General features: G+C 61.1%; 2 protein-coding genes across 2 annotated transcripts; both read right to left on the bottom strand.

Moving 5' to 3' along the window:
- Positions 1 to 1,700: 1,700 nt before the first annotated feature.
- Positions 1,701 to 20,031, bottom strand: LOC140900209 (uncharacterized). Its single transcript, XM_073317065.1, has 8 exons — positions 19,884 to 20,031; positions 18,552 to 18,603; positions 17,927 to 18,174; positions 16,378 to 16,942; positions 14,017 to 14,161; positions 13,124 to 13,398; positions 5,164 to 5,333; positions 1,701 to 3,285 (listed from the first exon to the last, which is right to left on the bottom strand). The coding sequence occupies exons 3-8, from the start codon at positions 18,138 to 18,140 to the stop codon at positions 2,714 to 2,716; spliced, it is 1,941 nt and encodes a 646-aa protein (XP_073173166.1). The 5' UTR covers positions 18,141 to 18,174; positions 18,552 to 18,603; positions 19,884 to 20,031; the 3' UTR covers positions 1,701 to 2,713.
- C1QC (complement C1q C chain) lies at positions 10,377 to 13,311 on the bottom strand. Its single transcript, XM_073316625.1, has 3 exons — positions 13,124 to 13,311; positions 11,991 to 12,178; positions 10,377 to 11,536 (listed from the first exon to the last, which is right to left on the bottom strand). Exons 2-3 carry the CDS (start codon positions 12,172 to 12,174, stop codon positions 10,980 to 10,982), a joined length of 741 nt encoding a protein of 246 aa, XP_073172726.1. The 5' UTR covers positions 12,175 to 12,178; positions 13,124 to 13,311; the 3' UTR covers positions 10,377 to 10,979.
- Positions 20,032 to 20,401: the final 370 nt, after the last annotated feature.

Below are 20,401 nucleotides of genomic sequence, written 5' to 3'. Positions count from 1 at the left end.
TCTTCTCGCTGGTCATACACTCCCAGGGGTTAACCACCACCACCACCCCTGCCCGAAACATCTCCTCTCTGAGCCTTCAGCATGCCTGGTCCTCATCAATCTCCCTTTGTTTTACTGCTCCCCAGTCACTTACTGCAGGAAGCGCCATTCATGGGGTGCAGTACTTCCCACCTCTGCCACCAGTCGTCACAGAGACCGTGGGCGATGCTCTGGAACTGCTCCCTACGAAGTCAGGCATGACTCTAGTGAAGTCTCCTCTCTGTGAGCAGACTGTCTTCAGGGCAAGAAGCTCACACGGTTTCCACCTTCCTGGGTCTGACCTCGGAGCATTCAGCATCCTCTGCTCCTCCGTGCGCTTCCCACAGCGAGTCTGCTCAGGTGGGGTCCTGGGGAAGCCAGAGAGTCCTACCCCCCAACTTCGCAATCAGACGTGACTCTCAGCCAGCCAGTAAAACAGAAGGTTTATTAGATGACAGGAACATGGTCTAACACAGAGCTTGTAGGTACAGAGAACAGGACTCCTCAACCGGGTCCATTTTGGGGACCAGTGAGCCAGACAACTCCATCTGCACTTCACTCCATGTCCCCAGCCAGCCCCAACTGACTCCCCCTCCAGCCCCTCCTCCTCTGGGCTTTGTCCCTTTTCCGGGCCAGGAGGTCACCTGATTCCTTTGTTCTCCAACCCTTTAGCTCTCACCTTGCAGGGGGGAAGGGCCCAGGCCATCAGTTGCCAGAAGACAGAGTGTTGGCCATTTATGGCCCTTTGCTCTGCAACAATTACACCCCCTTATCCCACCACCTAGAGACTTAAGAAATGCATAGGGGAAACTGAGGCACCCCTACAGTGTTCAGAGGAAACATTAAGAACAATCCCACTTCATCACATCGTGTTTCCATAACACCAGGGCAGAATGAACAAGGGGAGGAAGGGAAGGAGTCTCCCGAAGTGTCTGAGCAGCACCAGGGCCTTTAAGCCCTGCACCACCTGCTCTTGCTGGGCATGGCGGTGCCCTGAGTCCACACCCTGGTGCCTGTACCAGACGTGCCAGACACGCCCCAGCAATCCTGCAGCCCCAGCCCCTCCACAGCCCCACAGCCCCCAGAGCTCTGGCCACAGTCAAGGCCATTGCCCACAGAATGACATCTGATGAGAGAATCTATCAGCACCGCACAGAGCCAGGAATGGGCAGCACCCAGCACCTTACCATCCTCCACAGCCACACAGCACCCAGCACCCTACCATCCCCCAGTGGCCATGCAGCACCCAGCACCTTACCATCCTTCACAGCCATACAGCACCCAGCACCCTACCATCCCCCAACAGCCATGCAGCACCCAGCACCCTACCATCCTCCACAGCCATGCAGCACCCAGCACCCTACCATCCCCCAACAGCCATACAGCACCCAGCACCCTACCATCCCCCAACAGCCATGCAGCACCCAGCACCCTACCATCCTCCACAGCCATGCAGCACCCAGCACCCTACCATCCCCCAACGGCCATGCAGCACCCAGAATGTTCCCAGCTCTAAGAGCTCTGCAGTCTTAGCTCTTGCTGTCTGGCTGGGAGCAGCCCCTGATGTGTTTGCTGAGCCCTGTGTTGGTGGCTGGCCAGGACTTCCCCTCCCTCACTGGGCTGCCCCAGACCACCCCAGTAGCACTGGCAGACTATTTGTTAATTAAATCAGAACAGCAAAATCAATAGCAGAAATCAAGTTTATTGGCTGTCTCTGCTCTGTGGGGCCTGGCTTAGGGCCTGAATGTGTACGAGCATGCTCAGGCCTGGCGAGCACTAGCCCCAACAGACAGCAAGCAGCCACTGGAGTGGAGAAGGCAGTGGGGCTGGCTAGGATGCAGGTGTCCTCACTGGAGGTCTCCTCCCTGCTACAGGCTGGAGCAGGGCAGCCGCAGGGTGTCAGGCTCTGGCTAGTCCAGCAGCTCCAGCTGGGTTGGAAAGGGGAGTGCAGATCTCAGATTGCTCCTGATGGATCGTCTCCTGGGAGCTGGGGCTGGGGCGGGGCCCTTTGGCCTGACCCCATCGGCCCCACAGCATGGGTGCTGCAGTGAGCAGGCCACAGCGGTTCACAGCTGGGCATCCCCCTGGGGGAGGATGGTGGGCACTTCCACTGCACCCAAATATTTGTCTATCAGGGCTGGGCTGCCATGATTCTCCAGCGTGAGAAGCCTTGGCTATAGAATTAATGCTGGGGAATCCCCACTGCTGTGACAGGAACCCCCACTTGGCTGCGATTCCCTGGGCCAACCATCACTCTTAGCTGTGCTGAGGGGGCTGGTGCTTTGCTCATTTTAAAGGGGTTGTGTCTCCCTCCCGCGGCAAGCAGAAGCTATGTGAATGCTATGGGCTGGGGCCTGGGATCCACAGGCGCTTGCCAGGGATTCAGGGACACAGAATGGGTCTCCTGGGGCCAGGCCTCCCTTGCTGTGGGTTCTCTGCCAGGGGGCTGCGTGCTGGGTAGGGCTGAAGCTGGTGCTGCACCAGGGGTGGGACGGGCAGTACAGAGAGAAGGCAGCTCTGCGCGGGGGAAGTGCCACGGGCCTGTGCCCTGAGCGGTAGCCGGCGCTGCTGCTGGGGAAAGCACTTCATGTATCAACGGGCTGGAGCGTGGAAGCTTGTGCCAGCGCGTTGCGCTCGGGAGTGACATGCGGGGAGCACGTCGGAGAGTGAGTGCTGGGGCGCTGTCCACAGGCGGCTAGGCGTCGGGGAAGAGCAGGAATCCAGAGAAGATGCTGTCAGCCCCTTCAATCCCCACCAGGGAATTCTTCTCGGTGGGCTCAAGCCACACCGACTCGTCTGCCTGCAGCCGCAGCACCACCCCCCCAGTGGTGACCTGGTAGGTGTTGTGCACATAGTCGCAGAAGGTCACCACCTTCTCCCCCTTGGTGCCCTGGCCCTTCTTGATGTTGATGCACAGGTTGCCCCGGGAGGTGACGTGGTAGGTGAAGTAGTAGAGGCCCGGGATCCGGCAGGTGAACCGCCCGTACCTGTTCTCGTAGTGCCCGTTCTCGTTGGTGATGATGCGGTCGAAGCGGATGGGCTGCTCCCGACGTGGCAGCATGCTAATGGTCCTGGCAGCTGAGAATGCAGATTTGAGGGTGGTCTTGAAGTCCCCAGATTCACCCATTGGCCCAGGAGGACCCATGGGGCCCGGAGAGCCCTTGGAGCCGACGGGGCCTTTGGGGCCAACTTTCCCGGGGTGTCCAGGGCTCCCCGGCTCTCCTTTCTCCCCCAGCTCCATTTCATCGTCCACCTGCCCCGGGGCACCTAGAGAACAGGAAAAGAAGAGTCAGGAGTGGAAGGCTCACAGGCTCTGTTCTCGTTCCTCATCTTATTACTAGCAGGTTCCTAGCTTCGCTGCTGAGCCCAGAGCGTGGCCTCGGATGTTCCACCAAAGCCATGCGACCAGCTCAGGGCTGGTGGACGAGGAAACCCTCCTCCAGGCTTTCTGTGCCGGAAAGTCCTCCACCCACGGCACAGGGACACTGGTGCTGGCTGAAAACCCCTGCCCCTCACACGGGGACACTGGTGCCAGCTGAGACCCCCCCCCCACATGGGGACACTGGTGCCAGCTGAGACCCCCCCCACCGCTCACACGGAGACACTGGTGCCGGCTGAGACCCTCGCCCCTCACATGGGGACTCTGGTGCCAGCTGAGACCCCCCCCCTCACACAGGGACACTGGTGCCCACTGAGACCCCCCCCACACACAGGGACCTGCCCAGCATTTCCTGTAGTGGAGGTCTGCAGGATGGATTCCCAAATCCCACCAGGCAATTTGCTTCCCCACAAAGGGCCGGTGTGTCGGCCCTTTAGGCTGTGCCCATGCGGGCTCCATTTTCACAGGCACTGCGAGTTCTTTCCCTGGGGCAGCCCCTAGAGCGCCCCTCGCAGGACATGTGCTGGCCAGGGCTGCCCCCGGGGTGGGTCTCTGGGTTGTTTAGCGCAGGCAGACCGCAGGCTGCAGAACCTGCCCCAGGGGGGATGTGCTCAGGGCACGAGGCCGAGCTGCAGGTGCCAGGCTGCACTCGGTGAACTGAGCAAACGCCCTCCTTCGAATGGCCTGGCAGCAGGGGCAGCGGTGCCAGGATGAGGTGCTGGCTCGGTGCAGTCTGCACAAGACTGTGTCTGCACTAGCTGTTTCTCCTGAAAACTTACCACCGTTGCGGCCACCATGGGCGATGCATGAACCGCCTGTTTGGGGAGGCCAGCCCCCTGCCCCACTCCTTCTGCCTGAGTCCACCCCCTTCCTGCCCACTGGAGCCAGAGGAGCCCCAGAGGAGCCCCAGCCGGCCCACCTGAGCTGACCCAAGCCCCAGCCTGCCTGAGCCGCCCCAAGTCCTGGCCTGAGTCACTCTGAGCCATGGGCCTCCGGCTGGCCTGAGCTGGCCAAGCCCTGGGCCACCAGCCTGCCTGTCCAAGCCCCTGGCCCGCTGGCCTGCCTGCCTGAGCCCCCGCCGGCTTTGAAGGAGAGGCAGAGCTAGGATGGGAAGAGGAGCAGCGTGGGTGGGGCTATGGGGGAAGAGCTGGACACTGGAGCGGGGCCTCAGGCCAGTGCTCTGAAGGTGGCAGGCGAGTGGTGTGCCTCCAGAGGGAGGTGCCCCGCATCCTGTTTGTGGAGGCTTAGCCTCCCCAACCTATTATACCCACTGCCCATGGCTGCCACCCGTGTAGCCCTGATAGCAACGCCCTCACCCTCCTGCCCGAGGTGCAGCGCTCTGTCTGTCCCCCTCCTGTCTGCACTCGAAGCTCCTCCCTTGCACCCCTCTGGATCAGGCCCCATTCCTGCTCCCCTGCAGCAGGGATCCCTTCTCGCAGACACCTCCCCTCTCCGCTTTCTCTCCAGCCAGGCCAGAGCCCTACCTCTCCCCTGGTGCTCCCCTCTTGGCCAGGCGGCAAGGAGGGACATATTCCTCGTACATGTGGCTGGCTGGTTCCTGCATTGGAAAAGTGCAAACCATTTGCTTCCAGCAATGCATCCTCCTGGTGGAGAGCAGCAAGGGCCGGGCTGTCTGGGCAGGCACTAACAGCTAACCCCGGGAATCATGCTTTACTCCGAAAGGGCCTTCAGGGAGCTGCTGTCATCCCAATAGCACCACTCTGGCCCAGAGCTCTGCCTGCTCCCAGCTCCCACCTCCTTCTCACCTTTCTCTCCCTTCGGGCCATCCACTCCATCTTTGCCATTGGAGCCCGGCTGTCCTGGTGCGCCCGGAATGCCCGGGATGGCGGCGTAGCCCTTGCAGCTATCGGCCCTGGCCAGGGGGACCACGGACAGGCAGAGCAGCATGGCCCACAGCATCATGTCGGCACCAGCACTGGAGAGAGCAGAGGGACACAGCACAGCTCACAGGGCAGCACGGGGTGATGGGCTGGGCAGAGGGCTGGGCAGCAGGCTGCCAGGAACAGCGCAGCCCTGGGGCACCGTGCCATGGGGACATTCCCCCAGTACTGGGGGCAGCGGAGGAGCAAAGTCCACGACAGGAGCCGCTCCAAGGAAAAGCTACAGGCCCAAGTCCTCCCCCTGACACCCCGTTGTCTTTGATGGAGCTGCCCCTGGATGAATGGGGAGAGACTGGCCCCCGGACCGCACATCTCCTCCCCTCCCCAGATGAGAACAGCCTCAAGGCTCAGGCACCAGTGGCCCAGTCCCCAAGCTGCGGGGTAGCGCAGGGGAGAGAGAGTAGCAGCAAAACCTTCGGTGTTTGCAGAGCTTCTGTGGGAGGGACAGGGAGAGCAGCACGCATGGCTCTCACGTCGGCACCTCACCCAGCTCAGGTCAAATCCTGCCCCAGCTCCCACTGCTCTGAGATCCCGCCAGCTCCACCGGCTGCAATTCCCCATCCAGCCACAGAACCAAAACATTTGGGGCCAAATTCTGCTCTGATTTACACCACTGCAAACCTGGAGTGGCTCCATTAGCTTCAGTGGCGAGATTCTGGGTTTGCTCCAGAGTAACTGAGAGCAGGGTTACATCCATAAGCCACCCTCCCAAACCATCTGTCCCCAGGGCTTTGTCCTGCTGTGGGGCTTGTCCGCTGGAGCCTGTTCCCCAGGCTAATGGGCTGTCTCATCAGGCACTGAGCTGAACTGCCAGCATCAGTGTGCCAGTCTCGCCAGTTCTCCCAGACCGTCCTGTCCGAGCCATTTGTGACTGTGACTTCCCCCCTGGACACACCGGACAGGAATTAGTTCAGGGCAGGTCTCTGGCCTGTGTTATTCAGGTCAGACTAGATGATCACAATGGTCCAAGCTGGCCTTGGAATCTCGGAATCTCCTGGTCCTACAGACCAAGAGCCCAGCACCGTATAAGCCAGACACAAAACACTGCAACATCAGGAGCTGCTTCTCAGCAAGGTTAGCTTGGCTGGGAACGCATGGCTGGGGCAGGGCCAGAACCCCTTGGGAGCTCAGTGCAGGGCTTGCTCCACAGCTCAGAGCCGAGTCTGCTCTCGAGCCCAGAGGGAGCCGGGTGCAGAGAGGGTTCTGGAGCCCTGGCAGCCCCTTAGGGACACTGCTCTGTCCAAGCGACCGGCTCGTTCGTGGCTATTAAGGAATTGGCCTGTGGCACCGTGTGGGCTCGCTCTTACCTCGCAGCGTCCTGCAGCAGCGAGCAGGGATGAGGCCGGGTGCGTCTCAGTCCAGCTTGTCAGTGACCCTGCGCAGGGAAAGCAGAAGTTTGCGTGAGAAGACAAAGGCTGGGCAAGGAGAGGAACTGGCCACATCCCTTTTTTATCGTTGGCTCTGGCCCTTCTGCACACTGGCACTTTCACATCCCCCGCTGCCCCGCTTGGAGCTGACCACAGGCTCTTTCTGCAGGCTCAGCAGGACCCCCGGTGCCTGAGCCCTGCAGGGAGCCTGGGCGTGGCTGGGCCAGAGCCTCTGGCCATCAGCAGCTCTTGGCCCAAGCCCTAGAAAGTGCTGCTCAGTGGGTCTGTTCTTACTGGGGTACCTGCCCTCACCTGCCCTTATAGGAAACTCCCCAAGAGGGTCACAGGCTGCTAAGATCCAACTCTACCTGGCCCCCCTGACCCTGCTCTGAGTCCCCCCTCTGAAAACCCAGAGCAGCCAGGGCAGTCTCTGCGCTTACACCCTGGTGATAGAGAGCTGGTTTGGGGGCATTGTGGGAATGAGGGTCACTCGTGAGCACCCAGCCCTATGCCCTGTGGCTGCACACGAAGGTGTCACTAACTTCCTGGTGGCACTGTGCAGACAGAGCCCCCCCTCCCACGCCCTGGGTCAAAGAAAACTCTCCAGTGGGTGTCCATGGGGTGAGGATCTGGCCCCACTCATTGGTGCTGCTGGGACCCACTCGCCTGGGCCAGACGAGACATGGGCTGGGAGACATGAGGGTGCTGAGGTCCCAGGGCTGCACTTACCTGCTTCCAAGGGTCCATGTGAGTGTGAGGGCGCCAGAGCAGCTGTAATGTCCCCCGTGCCAGCCCACCAGCTCCCTTGGATCCCCGGCGCTGCCCGGCCTGCCTAGACTCACCCCTCCCACACATCTCCTGAGCCAGCCCTCGTGTTCCAGGGAGTCACCGCTGGGCCGACGCTGAGGCAGAGATGCAGCTCGCAGGGGTGCAAATGGAAGAGCCACCCCCCACTTTAACTCACCTCTGTCTGGCTCCTCAGTGTGGAAGTGCTGCAGGTTCGCCTCCACTGGGGAGTGTGTGTGCAAAGGTCAAAGGGGGCCAGCTGTGCCCATCACCTCTGCATCTGGCCCCTGACTCTGCGGGATGCTGTCCCCTGGACAGAGCGCTGGACAGCCAGCACAGAGACACTCACCACCTGGCAAAACCTCATGCCGCAGTCGAGAGCGATTCCATCCCATCGCTAAGAACCGCCCTCCCTCCCTCCCTCCCGGCGTTTCTCAGCCTGGGGGCATGCGGCTAATGGAGCAGGAGCCCGGCTGGGCTGGGGGTCACAGACCATTGAGGGGCTGCCATGTGCTGTGGGGAGGAAAGGAACCCGGATTCCCTGTCCCTTGGGACTCTAGCCGCTCAAACATCTGGCTGCCCCTTTCTGTTAGGAGTTGGCTCTCTAAGATCACCGCTGCATGAAAGGCGAGCCGGAGGGCTTGTGGGGCCCTGTCCATGCCTGGAGTCACGCCTCCTCCAGCTGCACGCGGCCTGGACTATCCCAGAGAACCCCAGTCAGAGTAGGCCTGGATCTAGGTAACACCAGGCACATTTCTTAAAATCGATTCCGCCTGCCCTTGCTCCCTGCCGAGCTTCTGCCCCGTGGGCCACACTCAGCCCTGCTCCAGGCACATGCACTCCCCAGCCTCCTGGGGCTGCCCCAGCTCACGCCAGGCTGGGATTTGGCCTGGGGTGTCCACACAGTGGGGCCTGATGCTGCATTCCCCAGTGACTGTGATGGCCCTTCCAGCGCTCAGTGTCACGTAGGGTCAGGGGTGTGGTTCAGGCTCCCCTGCCCTAGGGGGAGCTCTCGGTCAAGCGGATTTCAAGTTGAAAGGGCTCCTTGGAAGGTCCCTGCTCTGCAGATATTTGGCTTGATTCATTAGCAGACTTTGTAAGTGCTTTGAACCAGCGAGTGGCACATGCACGCCCCTGCAGATCCCCGGGGAGGTGCTATTGCGGGTGTCAGGAGGGAATGCTCAGGTGTCCATTCTTCTGTGAACTCAAACCTGCCTGGAGTTCCTGAGCCAGGCTTGGGGCAGGCACTAGCCATTCGGACAAGCAGCTCCTGGTTATAAACACCACTGGAGCCCTGTGTTGTAACCTGGGGGAGTTTTTGCCTCCTCATCCAGAGAACTGAGAAGTGCTGGGCCACAATTGTCACTAGAGAGACTGCGGAAAGATGGGCTCGGCTACAGAAGGCCCTGGCTAGCTTAGGCCTCTGAGGGTGTGTCTACACTGCAATTAGACACCCACGGCTTGGGCTCACAGGGCTTGGGGCAAGGGGCTGTTAATTGCACTTTAGACATTTGGGCTCGGGCTGGAGCATGGGCTCTGGGACCCTGTGAGATGGGGGTGAGTGGTGGGGTCCCAAACGTCTTCATCACAGTTAAACAGCCCCTTAGCCAGAGCCCTGCAAGCCCAAGTCAGCTGGCACGGGCCGGCCGCAGGTACCTAACTGCAGTGTAGACAGACCCTGAGTGACCCGTGCTCAGGGTCCAGCTGCCCAGCTGAGCTGCACTGGACAGATGGGGAGACTGGTGCCCAGAGATGTGCGGTGACTATCTCCAGACTCCCAGGCGCTTCCTCTAGCACTCTCCAGAGTCTAGCATGAGCTGAGAAGGCGCGGTGCTGTCCTGGGCCCTGGCATGGCCTCAGGGGGCGGTGGGGATCAGCTCCTTGTGTCTGTGCGTCAAAGGGAAGCTTTGGAGCTTTACAGACCTGTTCCTAGAATCTCAGGATGCCCCCTGAGGCTCTGTGGCAGCTCCCAGCTTCCTCTGACATTCAGTGCCTCTGAGCTGGCCTCAGAGAGGCCCCAAGGATCCTAAGCTCGTCTGACAATCCCTGTGTCCATGGTGGGAATGGAACAGTTGCACTTTATGACAATGGCTGGGCAGGGTGCTGGGGGGCCCAGCAGCTTCATGAAGCAGCTTGGAAGCCTTGAGGTGAGGCACCAAGAACCCAGGACATCAATGTGGGGCCAATCTACAAGGCTGGGAGGGAGGAATGGGACACAGGCATTCTCAGGCCATTTCTGTTGGGATGAGGCCTGGCTGTGTGCTGTGCCCTTGGAGCCTCTGGGCGCCGGGGCCAGGGTGTGCCAGGCGCCAAGGCCAGGGGCATGGTGGCGCTGTGTGTGTTTGCCAGGGAGCTGGGCTAGCGGCTGGGCCTGGGGCAAGGCCAATTCAGGATGCATTTGGCCCTAGGGTTGTGACTCACTTGCACCCTTGTGTCAACAGAGAGAGAATCCATCCGGGGTGGGGGTGGTGGCAGGCACTGTTCCTCAGGCCCCATGGGGAAGGGCAGCTTAACTTGCAGTCAGAGCCGGACTTGTACCCAGAGGCCATCTAGAGAAGGGGCTGAACCAGCTCATTGCCTGGCCACAGCCTCTGCCTGGGAGGGCTGAGACAACTGGGAGGGAGATGGAGCCCGGGCCTGTGTGCAGGGATGGGAAACAGGCCCCTTCCTCCCCCCTCACTCCATGGGGCAGAGGGAGCTCAGCGCTGCCCTGCTCTGAAACAAACTCCCCTTTCCCAACTGCGCCCAGTCGCCCACCAACAGGAGCGCACACCCCACATGGGCAACGGAGGCCTGGCTGGGCATTGGTGGCGTTCGATGTCTAGCTCCTGTAACCAGTGCTATAGAAATAGGTCACGCACACACACACACACAGGTTTCTGATATGCTGCGTGGTGAGGGTAGAACATGAGACACCAGGCCCCGTGCCACAGAGTGGGGATTTATTGACGTTTTCGACAGAAGCTCATGGCCAAGTTCCCTTTCCAAACTTTCTGGGGCGAACCCATCCCTGGTCTGACTCGCTGGGGGCAGCGGGGAGACCCCAGGGCTAGGAGTCTCTGGGTGTGAGCAGCGTGAAGCAGCGAGGGCTAGTTAATGCAGAGCGTGCAGCAGCTAGACCCTGTACTGTGTAGAGAGCGCAGAGCGGCTGGGGAGAGCGGGGACAGTGGGGCCACCGTGGTTCTCGCTAAGCAGGGATGCAGCCAGACAACCCTCTTCCCTTACACTTGGTGACTCTGTCTTGAAAACACATGTGAAAACCTGCTCGGCCCTGGTTAGTTTTTGGTTGGAGTCTGGCTGCTCTGGGTGGCTACCGGGGCCCAACAGGGACAGGACTGCAGCCAACAGGTCCGGCCCCAGCCCAGCCAAGCTGACGCAAGCAGAGGACCTGTGCAGAGAGCCCTGGGCGTGCCGTTCCCTTGTGCCCCACAGTGAGGCGCTGCGATGCAGGGAGAGCGCCAGCGTGCACGTTAGAGGGCAGAGAGAGGCTGGGATCAGCCGGCGCGTGCCAGAGCTGGCCCGGCCCGCCTAGTCTGGGAAGACCAGGAAGCCGGAAAAGACGCTGTCAGAGCCAGCGATGCCCACCATGCCGTTGTAATCGTTGACTGCCAGCCAGAGCTGGTGCCCGGCGTCCATGCGCAGCAGCAGGCCTCCGGAGCTGACCTGCTTGCTGTTGGACATGTGGTCGCAGAAGCTGGCCACCTTCTGCCGGTTCTTGTACATGTTGACACAGAGGTTGGCGATCTGGGAGGTGTGGAAGACGAAGTAGTAGAGGCCGGGCACGCGGCACGTGAACTTGCCCGAGGTGGTGTTGTAGTCCTGGGTGGGGTTGGTGATGGCGTGGTTGAACACCACCGGGGCGTTCTTGTCTGGGTACTGCCCGGTCTGTCTCACTACTGAGAAGGCTGACTGGTGCTTCTGCTTGTAATTGCCAGCCATGCCGGGCCCTCCAGGCTGGCCTTGCTCACCCGGCTCTCCCCGGATGCCAGAGGGACCCATGGGACCAGTTTTTCCTTGCAGGCCAGGGCTGCCAGGTTCTCCTTTCTTCCCCTTGGGCCCTCGGGTTCCAGGAATGGCCGGGATGCCTGTGGGGTTCCAGGGAGTGTCCGTCAGTGTGGCTCCGTGCATTGGGAAGGGACGGCTGGCGGCTCCTCCCTGCCCCCCCTGCCCTGGTGGCTGAGCGGCCGTGTTCCCAGCCTACCCTGGCTGTGTGGGCAAGTCCTCTCCCCTCCGTTCCGTGCCTGCAAAGGGTTGGTATCCCTGAGCCAGCCCCCAGGGCTCTGATGCTGAGCGGGCAACTGTGCCAGTGTCTGAACTCCTGTAGGAAAGGCGCCGGAGAAGGGGAGCTGATTCCCTGCATTGGGGTCAGGCTGTGGGGCCAGGTCCTGTCCTCTCCCTCTGTGCTTTCCCACCTGTGCACCCCAGGACAGAGCTGGCACTAATCCTCTATCTTCCGGGCACTATGGGCCGCGGGGAGCCCTCTGGTGACACCTCTCCAATGCCCACTCCCTTGACAAGCTTCTGTTAGAGGGTACCTACCTGGTTCGCCTTTGACTCCTTTCAGCCCATCTCTGCCATCCTTGCCAGGCATGCCAGGTGTGCCAGGCAGCCCAGGGGTACCATAGCAGCTGTGGGAAGCATTGCCTGTCACGGTGGTCTCCAGCGCCAGGAGGAGAAGGGCTAGGCCCAGGCCCACTGGTTCCCAGACGTTCTTGACTATCATTGTCCTACCACGAGTGGAAATGTGGAGAGTGTTGAGAGTCCCTGTCCTGTCGCTGTGGGCACAGCGGAGGCCCCTTGCTGCCAGGCTGCGTGCAGCATCTCCACCCAGTGACAGACCGCAGGTTACTCTGACCCTCGCTCATACCAGGACCCACCCTCCCTCGGCTTGCCATCCCCACCCGCTCCCGCCCCCTGGGGCACAGCCTGTCCCCTCGGCAGCCTGCATGGGTCCGGAACGCTGCCTGACGGGCTTTGCCTGCCTGAGCCCAGAGCCCAGCCAGAGAGTCAGGGCAGCGTCTCCCTCCCCACCCTCATGGGCAGCCTCTCTCCTTTCTGGCAGCCCTTCCCGCTCCCGGCTCTGAGCGTAGGTCAGGAATGGCCCCTGCTGTGGGTGCATGGACAGAGAGGCTTGAGCTGCCTGGCCCTGGTTTGCCTGTCACTGGTGCTGGCTGTGGCCCACAGCACAGCTGGGTTGCTGGAGAAAGGTCCATTCTGGGGTTCCCTGGTGCTGGCACAGGGATAGCCCGGCTCCCAGGGCATTGTCCTATTTCCAGGATCCCTGGTGCTGCGCTGCTCGGGGGGGCAGCTCTGCCTTTCCGCAATCTGTCCCTGCACTGGACAGTGCATTGCCCAGCTTGGCTGCCCCACACCAGTGCACCTGCTGGCCCATGCCTCTGCCCTCCGGCCTAGCAGGGGCTCTTAGACCCAGAAGTCCTGCAGAGAGTTAGTGAAAACCCTTATGCAGATTGACCTACCAGTGGCCATAAGTACGGCCACTCCCAGGAGCAGGCTACTGGGGTATCCCCGCTGTGAGCCCACCAGCCAGCCCTTCCAGAGCCACACGTCAGCTCCTATGGCCATGGCAATGCCTGCCACCGTGGCCACAGCACAGTGACACAGGCCTAGCCGCTTCACCAATGTCCTGCCGCTGCCCCCCGCCAGCCCCTTACCTCTCTGGGGCAGGGCGCTGGCTCCTGCACTCTCTGGAGGGCTCTGCTGTGGTGGGGCTGCTGGCTGGCTTGTCAGAGCTCTGGCTGCAACACCAGCCAGGAGGAAGTTGGTGGCTGAAGGAGTCCAGGACAGGCCTCTTGGAAAGACCAGCCCCCTCGCTGGGGCCCTGGCCAAGTTTCACATCCCTGTCCTGGACATTTCTTCTGAGCAAGCGTTTTCCACAGTGCCGGGCAGCACTGAATGCCGCGCCGGTGCTCCCCACCTCGTCATGGGCCTGGCCGCCAAGGGGCAGGGCAGGAAGGACCAGACCAGGGGTGCCAGAGTCAGCAGCAGGACCAGGGGCAGTGTGCAGTGCTCACGGCTGATCCAGAGGCAGATGCGCACCTCCATCAGGGCACTGCCCCTCCGCTCACCTTCCCGCTTTCTTCCCCTCCCTCTGGGACTGAAGTGTAGGAGGGCAGAGGGCCATGCTGGGGGTGCCCCCACAGTGGCACAACCTCAGCCCAGCGCCCAGGGCAGCTGCTCAGAACCCTGTGACCTCCGACACTCGCCCATCGGTCGGGGGATGAGGGTTAGTGCTGAGTCTGTGTCATCCCCATCTCCTGGCACGTGTCACGGCCCGCTCCCAGCCTTGCACTGGGCACCCTGGCCAGCCCAGCCCTCCGCTCAGCCCCCTGGGTGCCAGCAAAAACGACTGAATTGGTGGGGGGTCGCGGTCAATACCCATATAACTCCTGCTTCCTTTTACTGAAGAATGTTTTTGGATCAGTGAAGGACTCGTGGCACACACCGGGAATCTGGGAATCAGCCCCCAGGGTCGGGTCCTGGTGGCGGCATGGCACATACCTGGGTATCAGCCCCTGGGGAGGGCTCCTGGCACCATGGCCCATACCCAGGTATCACCCCTCTGGGCAGTGCCCCAGGGCCCATGTGTTGGCTCACTAGCTGCATCAGCAAAAGTCTTGTTCGAGGTCGAGCCATTCACCTGTCTGTCCAGCATGTTCCAGGAGCGCAGGCCCCTGGACGAGGCACCGGTTCTGGTGAGGAGAGCACAGCGCCCACCAGTGTGAGTGAGCAGCTCTCTTTTCCCTATCCCTTCCTCTGTCACTGTGGGCAGGGTGGCCCCCAGGAGGAATCCAAGCTGGCCCCCAGGAGTGTCCAGTGCGTGCTCCCTGAAGGACCAGCTCTGCCCTCTGCAAGGGGCACATGTCCTGCAGCATTATGCCCGGCTCCCCTCCCCCTTTTCCCGCTAGGACAGAGCTCTCCTTCCCACCAGCAATCCAGTGCCTGGGCATGCCACAGGACAGCCCACAGTGCAGGGGTCCTGGGACTGACGGCCTGCAGCCTGACCCAAGCTGGGGGACCCCATTTCCCACATGGGAATGAGGCTGCTGGCCTCATTTTGATTTAGGAAGAAAAAAGCGTCACCCTCCCAGAGACTCTTCTCCCTTACCCATTGCTCCCTGTCACGCCCAGATGCCCAGGGCCGCGTGGGCCACAGAATCTGGACGCCCACTGGCCCTGGGGGGGGTCCCTCCTGCTCAGGATGGACTGCGGTGTGTGGCTGCTGCACCTTCTATGTAGCTGCAGCGTATTTGGGTCAGCCAGGCTGATCCCTTTTCCCGGGTGCAGGGTGGAAAGATGCCTGCCCAGGCATTGCTCTTAGTACTGACAGATCAGAAACACTCTGGCCTTGTTGGCTCCTTTAGGCTCCCCAGGGACATCATGGCTTGGAGCCTGAACTCACTGGACAGCACTGGGATGGGGGAGCTGGAGCCAAAGGCAGGCTCTGCAAAGGCTGGTGAGTTCAAATCCTGAGGGGGTCTTTCCTGGGAGACGCCAGCCTGTTGTGCTCTGGGCCTGTGCTGTTCCTGGCTCTGGGGGGGCTGCCATGGAAGCAGCAGCCTGGGAAAGGGCCCGGGACACTGACGGTTTGCAGGACGATGTGAACGAGAAAGAAAACCAAGGCACTGGATGGGAATGAGCGAGGGAAAGAAAGGGTTTATTCGTCTGTGCTGATTGGAAGGGTGTGAAAGCCAGGGGTGGCCTGCAGCCAGCTCCGGATTTGCAATGGTTAGTACAGCGCAAGCCACAACCAACAGCGATTTTCTATCAGGGAATAAAGGGGCCACAGCGGGGGAATGACACCAGTGACAACTGATCTCCTTCGGCAGGGAGATGAGAACCAGCATGGCAGGAAGATCTGAGCCTCTGCTCCCTGGGACCAGGGCACTGTCTGGGACTGTGCTGCTCGGACAGAGCACCGAATGTGACCGCTCTCCTTGGCCTGGGGCACACAGTCCATGCTGAATGGCAGCGCCTGGCTGGGAAGGGGGGGACCCTGACTGGAGTGGGAGCTGTGGCTCTTTAGGCAGTGCGCCGGCTGTGGGCGACGGACTGGACCTGACTGGAAGGCGAGATGATACTTCCCAGGGCGTTAGCTGGGGTTCCAGGCCAGGCACAGAGCAGCCAGCAGCTGAGCAAACCCAGCCTATCTACCACCCCTATCCCCCCACGCCACATCCTGGTCCCCTGGGCAGCTCTCTCAAGGCCGCACGTTACAGGGACGCAGGCCAGGGCAGAGGGGTGCACAGCAGGACAGGGCCACTGGCAGGCTTTGGCCCTTTGCAGACAGATCATGTCTAAGGCCTGGGCTGCGGGCTGTGGTATCATGGCCATGGGGCCAGAGGAAGGAGCCCACCCTTGTCTGAGGAGCCTCACACTTGGCTGCTGGGAAGGAGGCCCCTGCTGTGAGTGACCCGGGCAGTCCAGATGCCAGCCCATGGGGACAGGTGGGGATTCCCGGTCTGTTTGGCATGCTGGGGGTGCGCTCGTCCCACAATGCCCAGAACCAGCCTGCGATGGCACAGGCTTCCCAGGGCAGACACTTGGGGCCCGATCCTGGTCCCATCAAAGCCAAGGGGAGCTCTGCAGGAGCAGGGTCTGGGCCGTCACACCTGGCCAGGGCCTATATCCCCTACACTCGTGGAACTGGACACAGAGTATTCTGATACAGGCCCCGGGGAGCTCAGCAGACGGCTCCCACCCCTGCAGGGCACACAGGGCGCCCCACGTGTGTTGGCGCAGCGCTCTCCCGAGTGGTGCGGGAGGACAGGCTGGGTCTGCACACGTTGGCTGGCCTGCGGCCCTCCAGGACACCCCCCGGCCGGGCTCTCACAGGCCAGCGGGCGAAGCGGTGGGGGCTCGGAGCGTCAGGGGCCGCCTTGCTGTAGCGCTGGCTGAGGGGCGTCACTGGGTGTCAGGGAAGAGCAGGAAGCCGCTGAAGACACTGTTGGCCTCGGTGCCGTCGTACACCCTGTTGCCTTGGCGGGGGTCGCTCTCCAGCCAGACCCGGTCGTTCGGGGCCAGCCTGAGCACACCGCTGCCTGAGTTCACCTGCAGGACGCCGCGGCTGTTGCTGTCGCAGAAGCCCAACTTCTTTTCCCCATTGAGGGCGAGGCTGAGGCAGAGGTTCCCGCTGGAGATCACCTGGAAGGCAAAGTAGTAGACGCCGGGCACCCGGCAGGTGAACTGGCCCGTCTGGGTGCTGTAGGTGCTGTCCTGGTCGGTGATGAGATTGTCAAAGACCACCACGTTCCTGTGGGTCGGGGGGTTCTTCCTGGAGGCCGAGAAGGCGGGTCGGGGCTGGTCCTTGATATTGCCAGCCTTGCCTTTGGCTCCCTTCCTCCCCGGCTGCCCTGGGAGCCCGGGGGAACCATTTGGCCCCCTGTAGCCCTGGTTCCCAGGCATGCCAGGAGACCCAGGCTCCCCTTCATCACCTTTGGGTCCCTGGATCCCCGATCTCCTTCCTGGCAACCCTGGAAGAGAGGAACAGGCCGCGGCTGACGGAACCTGGGCCCAGGCATTGTTGGCTGATGCCAGCCACATCCCCCCATGAGCAGCCACCCTCCAGCCAGAGGCCGGCTCCATCCCTTGTACTGAGCCAGCCTAAGCAAAAGCCCCCAGATCCCTCTCTGCCGCCGAGCCAGTCTGGGCCAGAGCCCGGCTCCATCCTCACCGCCGAGCCGGCCTGCACCAGCACCGGGCTCCCTCCCCTCTGCTAAGCCGGCCTGCACCAGCACCCGGCTCCCTCCCCTCTGCCGAGCCGGCCTGGGCCAGTGCCTGGCTTAGTCCCCTCTGCCGAGCCGGCCTGGGCCAGCGCCCAGCTCAGTCCCCTCTGCCGAGCTGGCCTGGGACAGCGCCCGGCTCCCTCCCCTCTGCCGAGCCGGCCTGGGCCAGAGCCCAGCTCCATCCTCACTGTTGAGCAGGCCTGGGCCAGCGCCCCGGCTCAGTCCCCTGTTGCGGTTCAGTGATGAGACAGAACACAGCTTTATGCAAGCAAACAGGCTGGTCAGCGGAGATGGGCTGTTCTGCCCCCCCGCCTTCCACCTTCTCCTTTTATTATATTGCTCCCCCTAAGCATTACACACTGCTACACAAAGGAATGTATGACGTTGATTCATATGCTTAGTTACCATCCTCTATCTACTACAATCCTGGTTCTCAGGCCTTGAGCCCAGGCTAAAGAAACCTCCCACAGTTGCTGTCCAAACAATCAAGTTCTCAGGGTTCATATCTAGCCCTTGTCCTTGGATAGAGCAATGTGAGCATTGCTCCTAGGAAACAGTCAGGGTGTGCCCCGCCTGCTTCCAGGTGGAATAGCTAGACATTAACCCTTCAGTCCCCTCCACCAAGCCAGCCAGGGCTGAGTTGGAACTGGTGTAGAGACAATACCCAGCACCATACCCAGCCCTCCCCATGTTCTCAGCCCTGGGAGCTACAGCTCCCCTCTCCCACCTTACCTGGCTCGCCCCTGTCGCCTTTCTGCCCTGGCCTCCCATTGAGGCCCGGTACTCCCGGGTAGCCATCTTTGCCATTTAGTGCTCGACACACGTTCTCCTGAGGGACTGCCATGCCCAGGATCATGGCCAGGGTGCTGGCTGCCAGCCAGAATCTGCCAGCCATTCTGCCTCTGCAAGCACATGGGCCCCCTAGCGTGAGCCGTGGCTGGGGCATTCCCACAATTGCTCCCCGCTGCGGGAGTCAGCACCTGCAAGGGGCACAGTTCCAGCCAGGGACAACAGCCACCTCCCTACAGACCCCTGCCTGGACCGGGGAGAGTCCCCAACCCAACTACACACAGCCGCAGATAGGGAGCTTGCCACACCTACCCACGCACAGAGAGAGAGAGAGAGAGAGAGAGAGAGAGACAAGCACTGTACACTAGAGCTGGGTGAAATCCTAGCTGCACAACCCCCTCCAGCCTGTGGAGACTGTTGTCACTGCCCAGGATTTGCAATGGGCCCTCTTGGAAAATTGATATTTCAGTTTTGAATTTGTCTCCAGAACCATTCCAGAGATGGCCATTCTCCTTCACTAACCACACTGGTTATGGTCTGTGTGTGTGTGTGTGGGGGCTGTCCTTACCTCCAGGGGCTGCCGTGCACGGGGCGGAGGCTGACTACCAGCGGGCAGGGACCTGGAAAGAGACCATCACAACTATGCACAGAGCAGCAGAACATGAGCCAAGGATCAAAAAACAGCTCAGTCCCCTTCTCTCCCTCCAAGGTACCTGTGATTCAAGGGGCAGTTCTAGAAGCATGGGGGGTGGGGGTGGGAGAGATAACCAATTAAAGGGGGGGGTCTCTGCTCACTTGTACCTTAGAAACATGCGGCCTGTGACCTTTGCTGTCCCTGGTATTGTGCTTCTGGGGGCTCCAAGTGCATGCTGAGAGTGCACACAACCTAGCTGGAGGGACCAGGAATGGTCCTTTAACAAAGACATCCTTTCTCCAACCGGTGCATTAGGTATTGGGGTTTAATAGACAGGGTGAGATTCTGGCCTTTTTGGTGTCAGTGACCAAACCCCCATAGATTGCCATGGGCCCAGGCTTCCAACCAGTGTTTTAAACTTTCAGACTCTGATTCCTTTCCTCTCTCCACTGTTCATATGTCATTCACAATGTCATGTTCACCAGTCTTCCACCCCAGAGTCAGCACCGGGGTAGAGATGACCCATCCAGCCAGAATCAAACCTGGGTCAGAGCCAACACCCAGATTCAGAACTGGCTACATCCTGGCCATGAGCAGCATGGGGGTATGACCAGGGCACCCATCCAGAGCCAGGAGTGGGCTAGGTCTGATGCAGATACACGATGCAGAGCCCAAACTTCGCTCCCAGCCCCTAGCTGAGGCTGAGACCCTGACCTGCACTGCAGGGGACCCCCATCTGCAGGGCTGGGAGAAGGTGACCCCAAGCCAGGAACTGCTCTGACTGTCAGGGAAGATGGGCCCAGAGAGACCAGCCCCTGGAGCAGGGAATGACCTGATGAGAGCTGACTGCAACTGGGCAGGGCTCAGAGATGCCGCGCAGCAGCAAGGCAAGAAAAGCGACTTGTCATTTCAGCACAGAGCCACCGCAGACTGGCTGCATCGCAGGGCAAGGGGAATGGGACGTGACCATCCCCCTGTACTGCTTGGCTGGGACCCCCTGCACACTGGCCTTCTGAGAGGGAACGCAAGGCCTGAGGGGCTACCCCCTTCCCAGCTCCCTACAGCCATGCACCTGGGGAGGGGCTGGGAGCTCCTCGGCCCAGGACAGGCGAAGAGCGAGGTGGCAGAGAGCCAGTCCGAACATGGCGGGAAGGGGCTGAGAAAGAAAGGTTGCGGGATCCCGAACGCAGAGACCTGCCACTGGGGACCAGAGTGCAGCCTGCACGGGAGAAGTGCATCTGGGCAGCAAAGAGAAGAGTCACTTACCTCTCCCAGAGGCTGGCTGAGGCTCTGTGAGCAGGGGGCTTCGTTTGGTCTCTGACCTTCCCCGAGAGGGAGAATGAGGCGGAGAGTGCGGGCTGGGGGGATTGCGGGTGGCTCTGTCCGATCAGGGTTGGAAGAAGCTGCTGAGTTTCACTTCCCCACCCATTTCCCCTTTTGGTGTTTACCCCCTGCCCCGTGCTGGGTCTCCCGGAACAATGAGAACGTCCTGGTCAGCAAAAGTGCTAACACTTTTAGACTCAAAACCACAGCAGATCTGGGCAGGCCGGACCCTGCTTCCTGCTCGGTGCCTCCCTGGCCCCCCAGCAGCCCCTACTGCAGGGCACCACTGCACACACTGAACAAAGCCCTAGTCCCTGGCCCCAGGAGCTGGCACTCAGAGGCTAAGGTTTGCGGGGAGCAGCTCAGTATAGGTGTGACACAGCACATGGAATGTGTGCAAGAGTGGGGCAGGACACCAGGACTTGCACTATATCTCACCAGAATTGTGAGGGAGTTCTGTG

This window comes from Lepidochelys kempii, chromosome 18 (assembly GCF_965140265.1).
Source record: "Lepidochelys kempii isolate rLepKem1 chromosome 18, rLepKem1.hap2, whole genome shotgun sequence".
Taxonomy (NCBI): domain Eukaryota; kingdom Metazoa; phylum Chordata; order Testudines; family Cheloniidae; genus Lepidochelys; species Lepidochelys kempii.
Note: the sequence above shows the minus strand (reverse complement) of the source record. Positions and strands in the feature narration are given on the sequence as shown.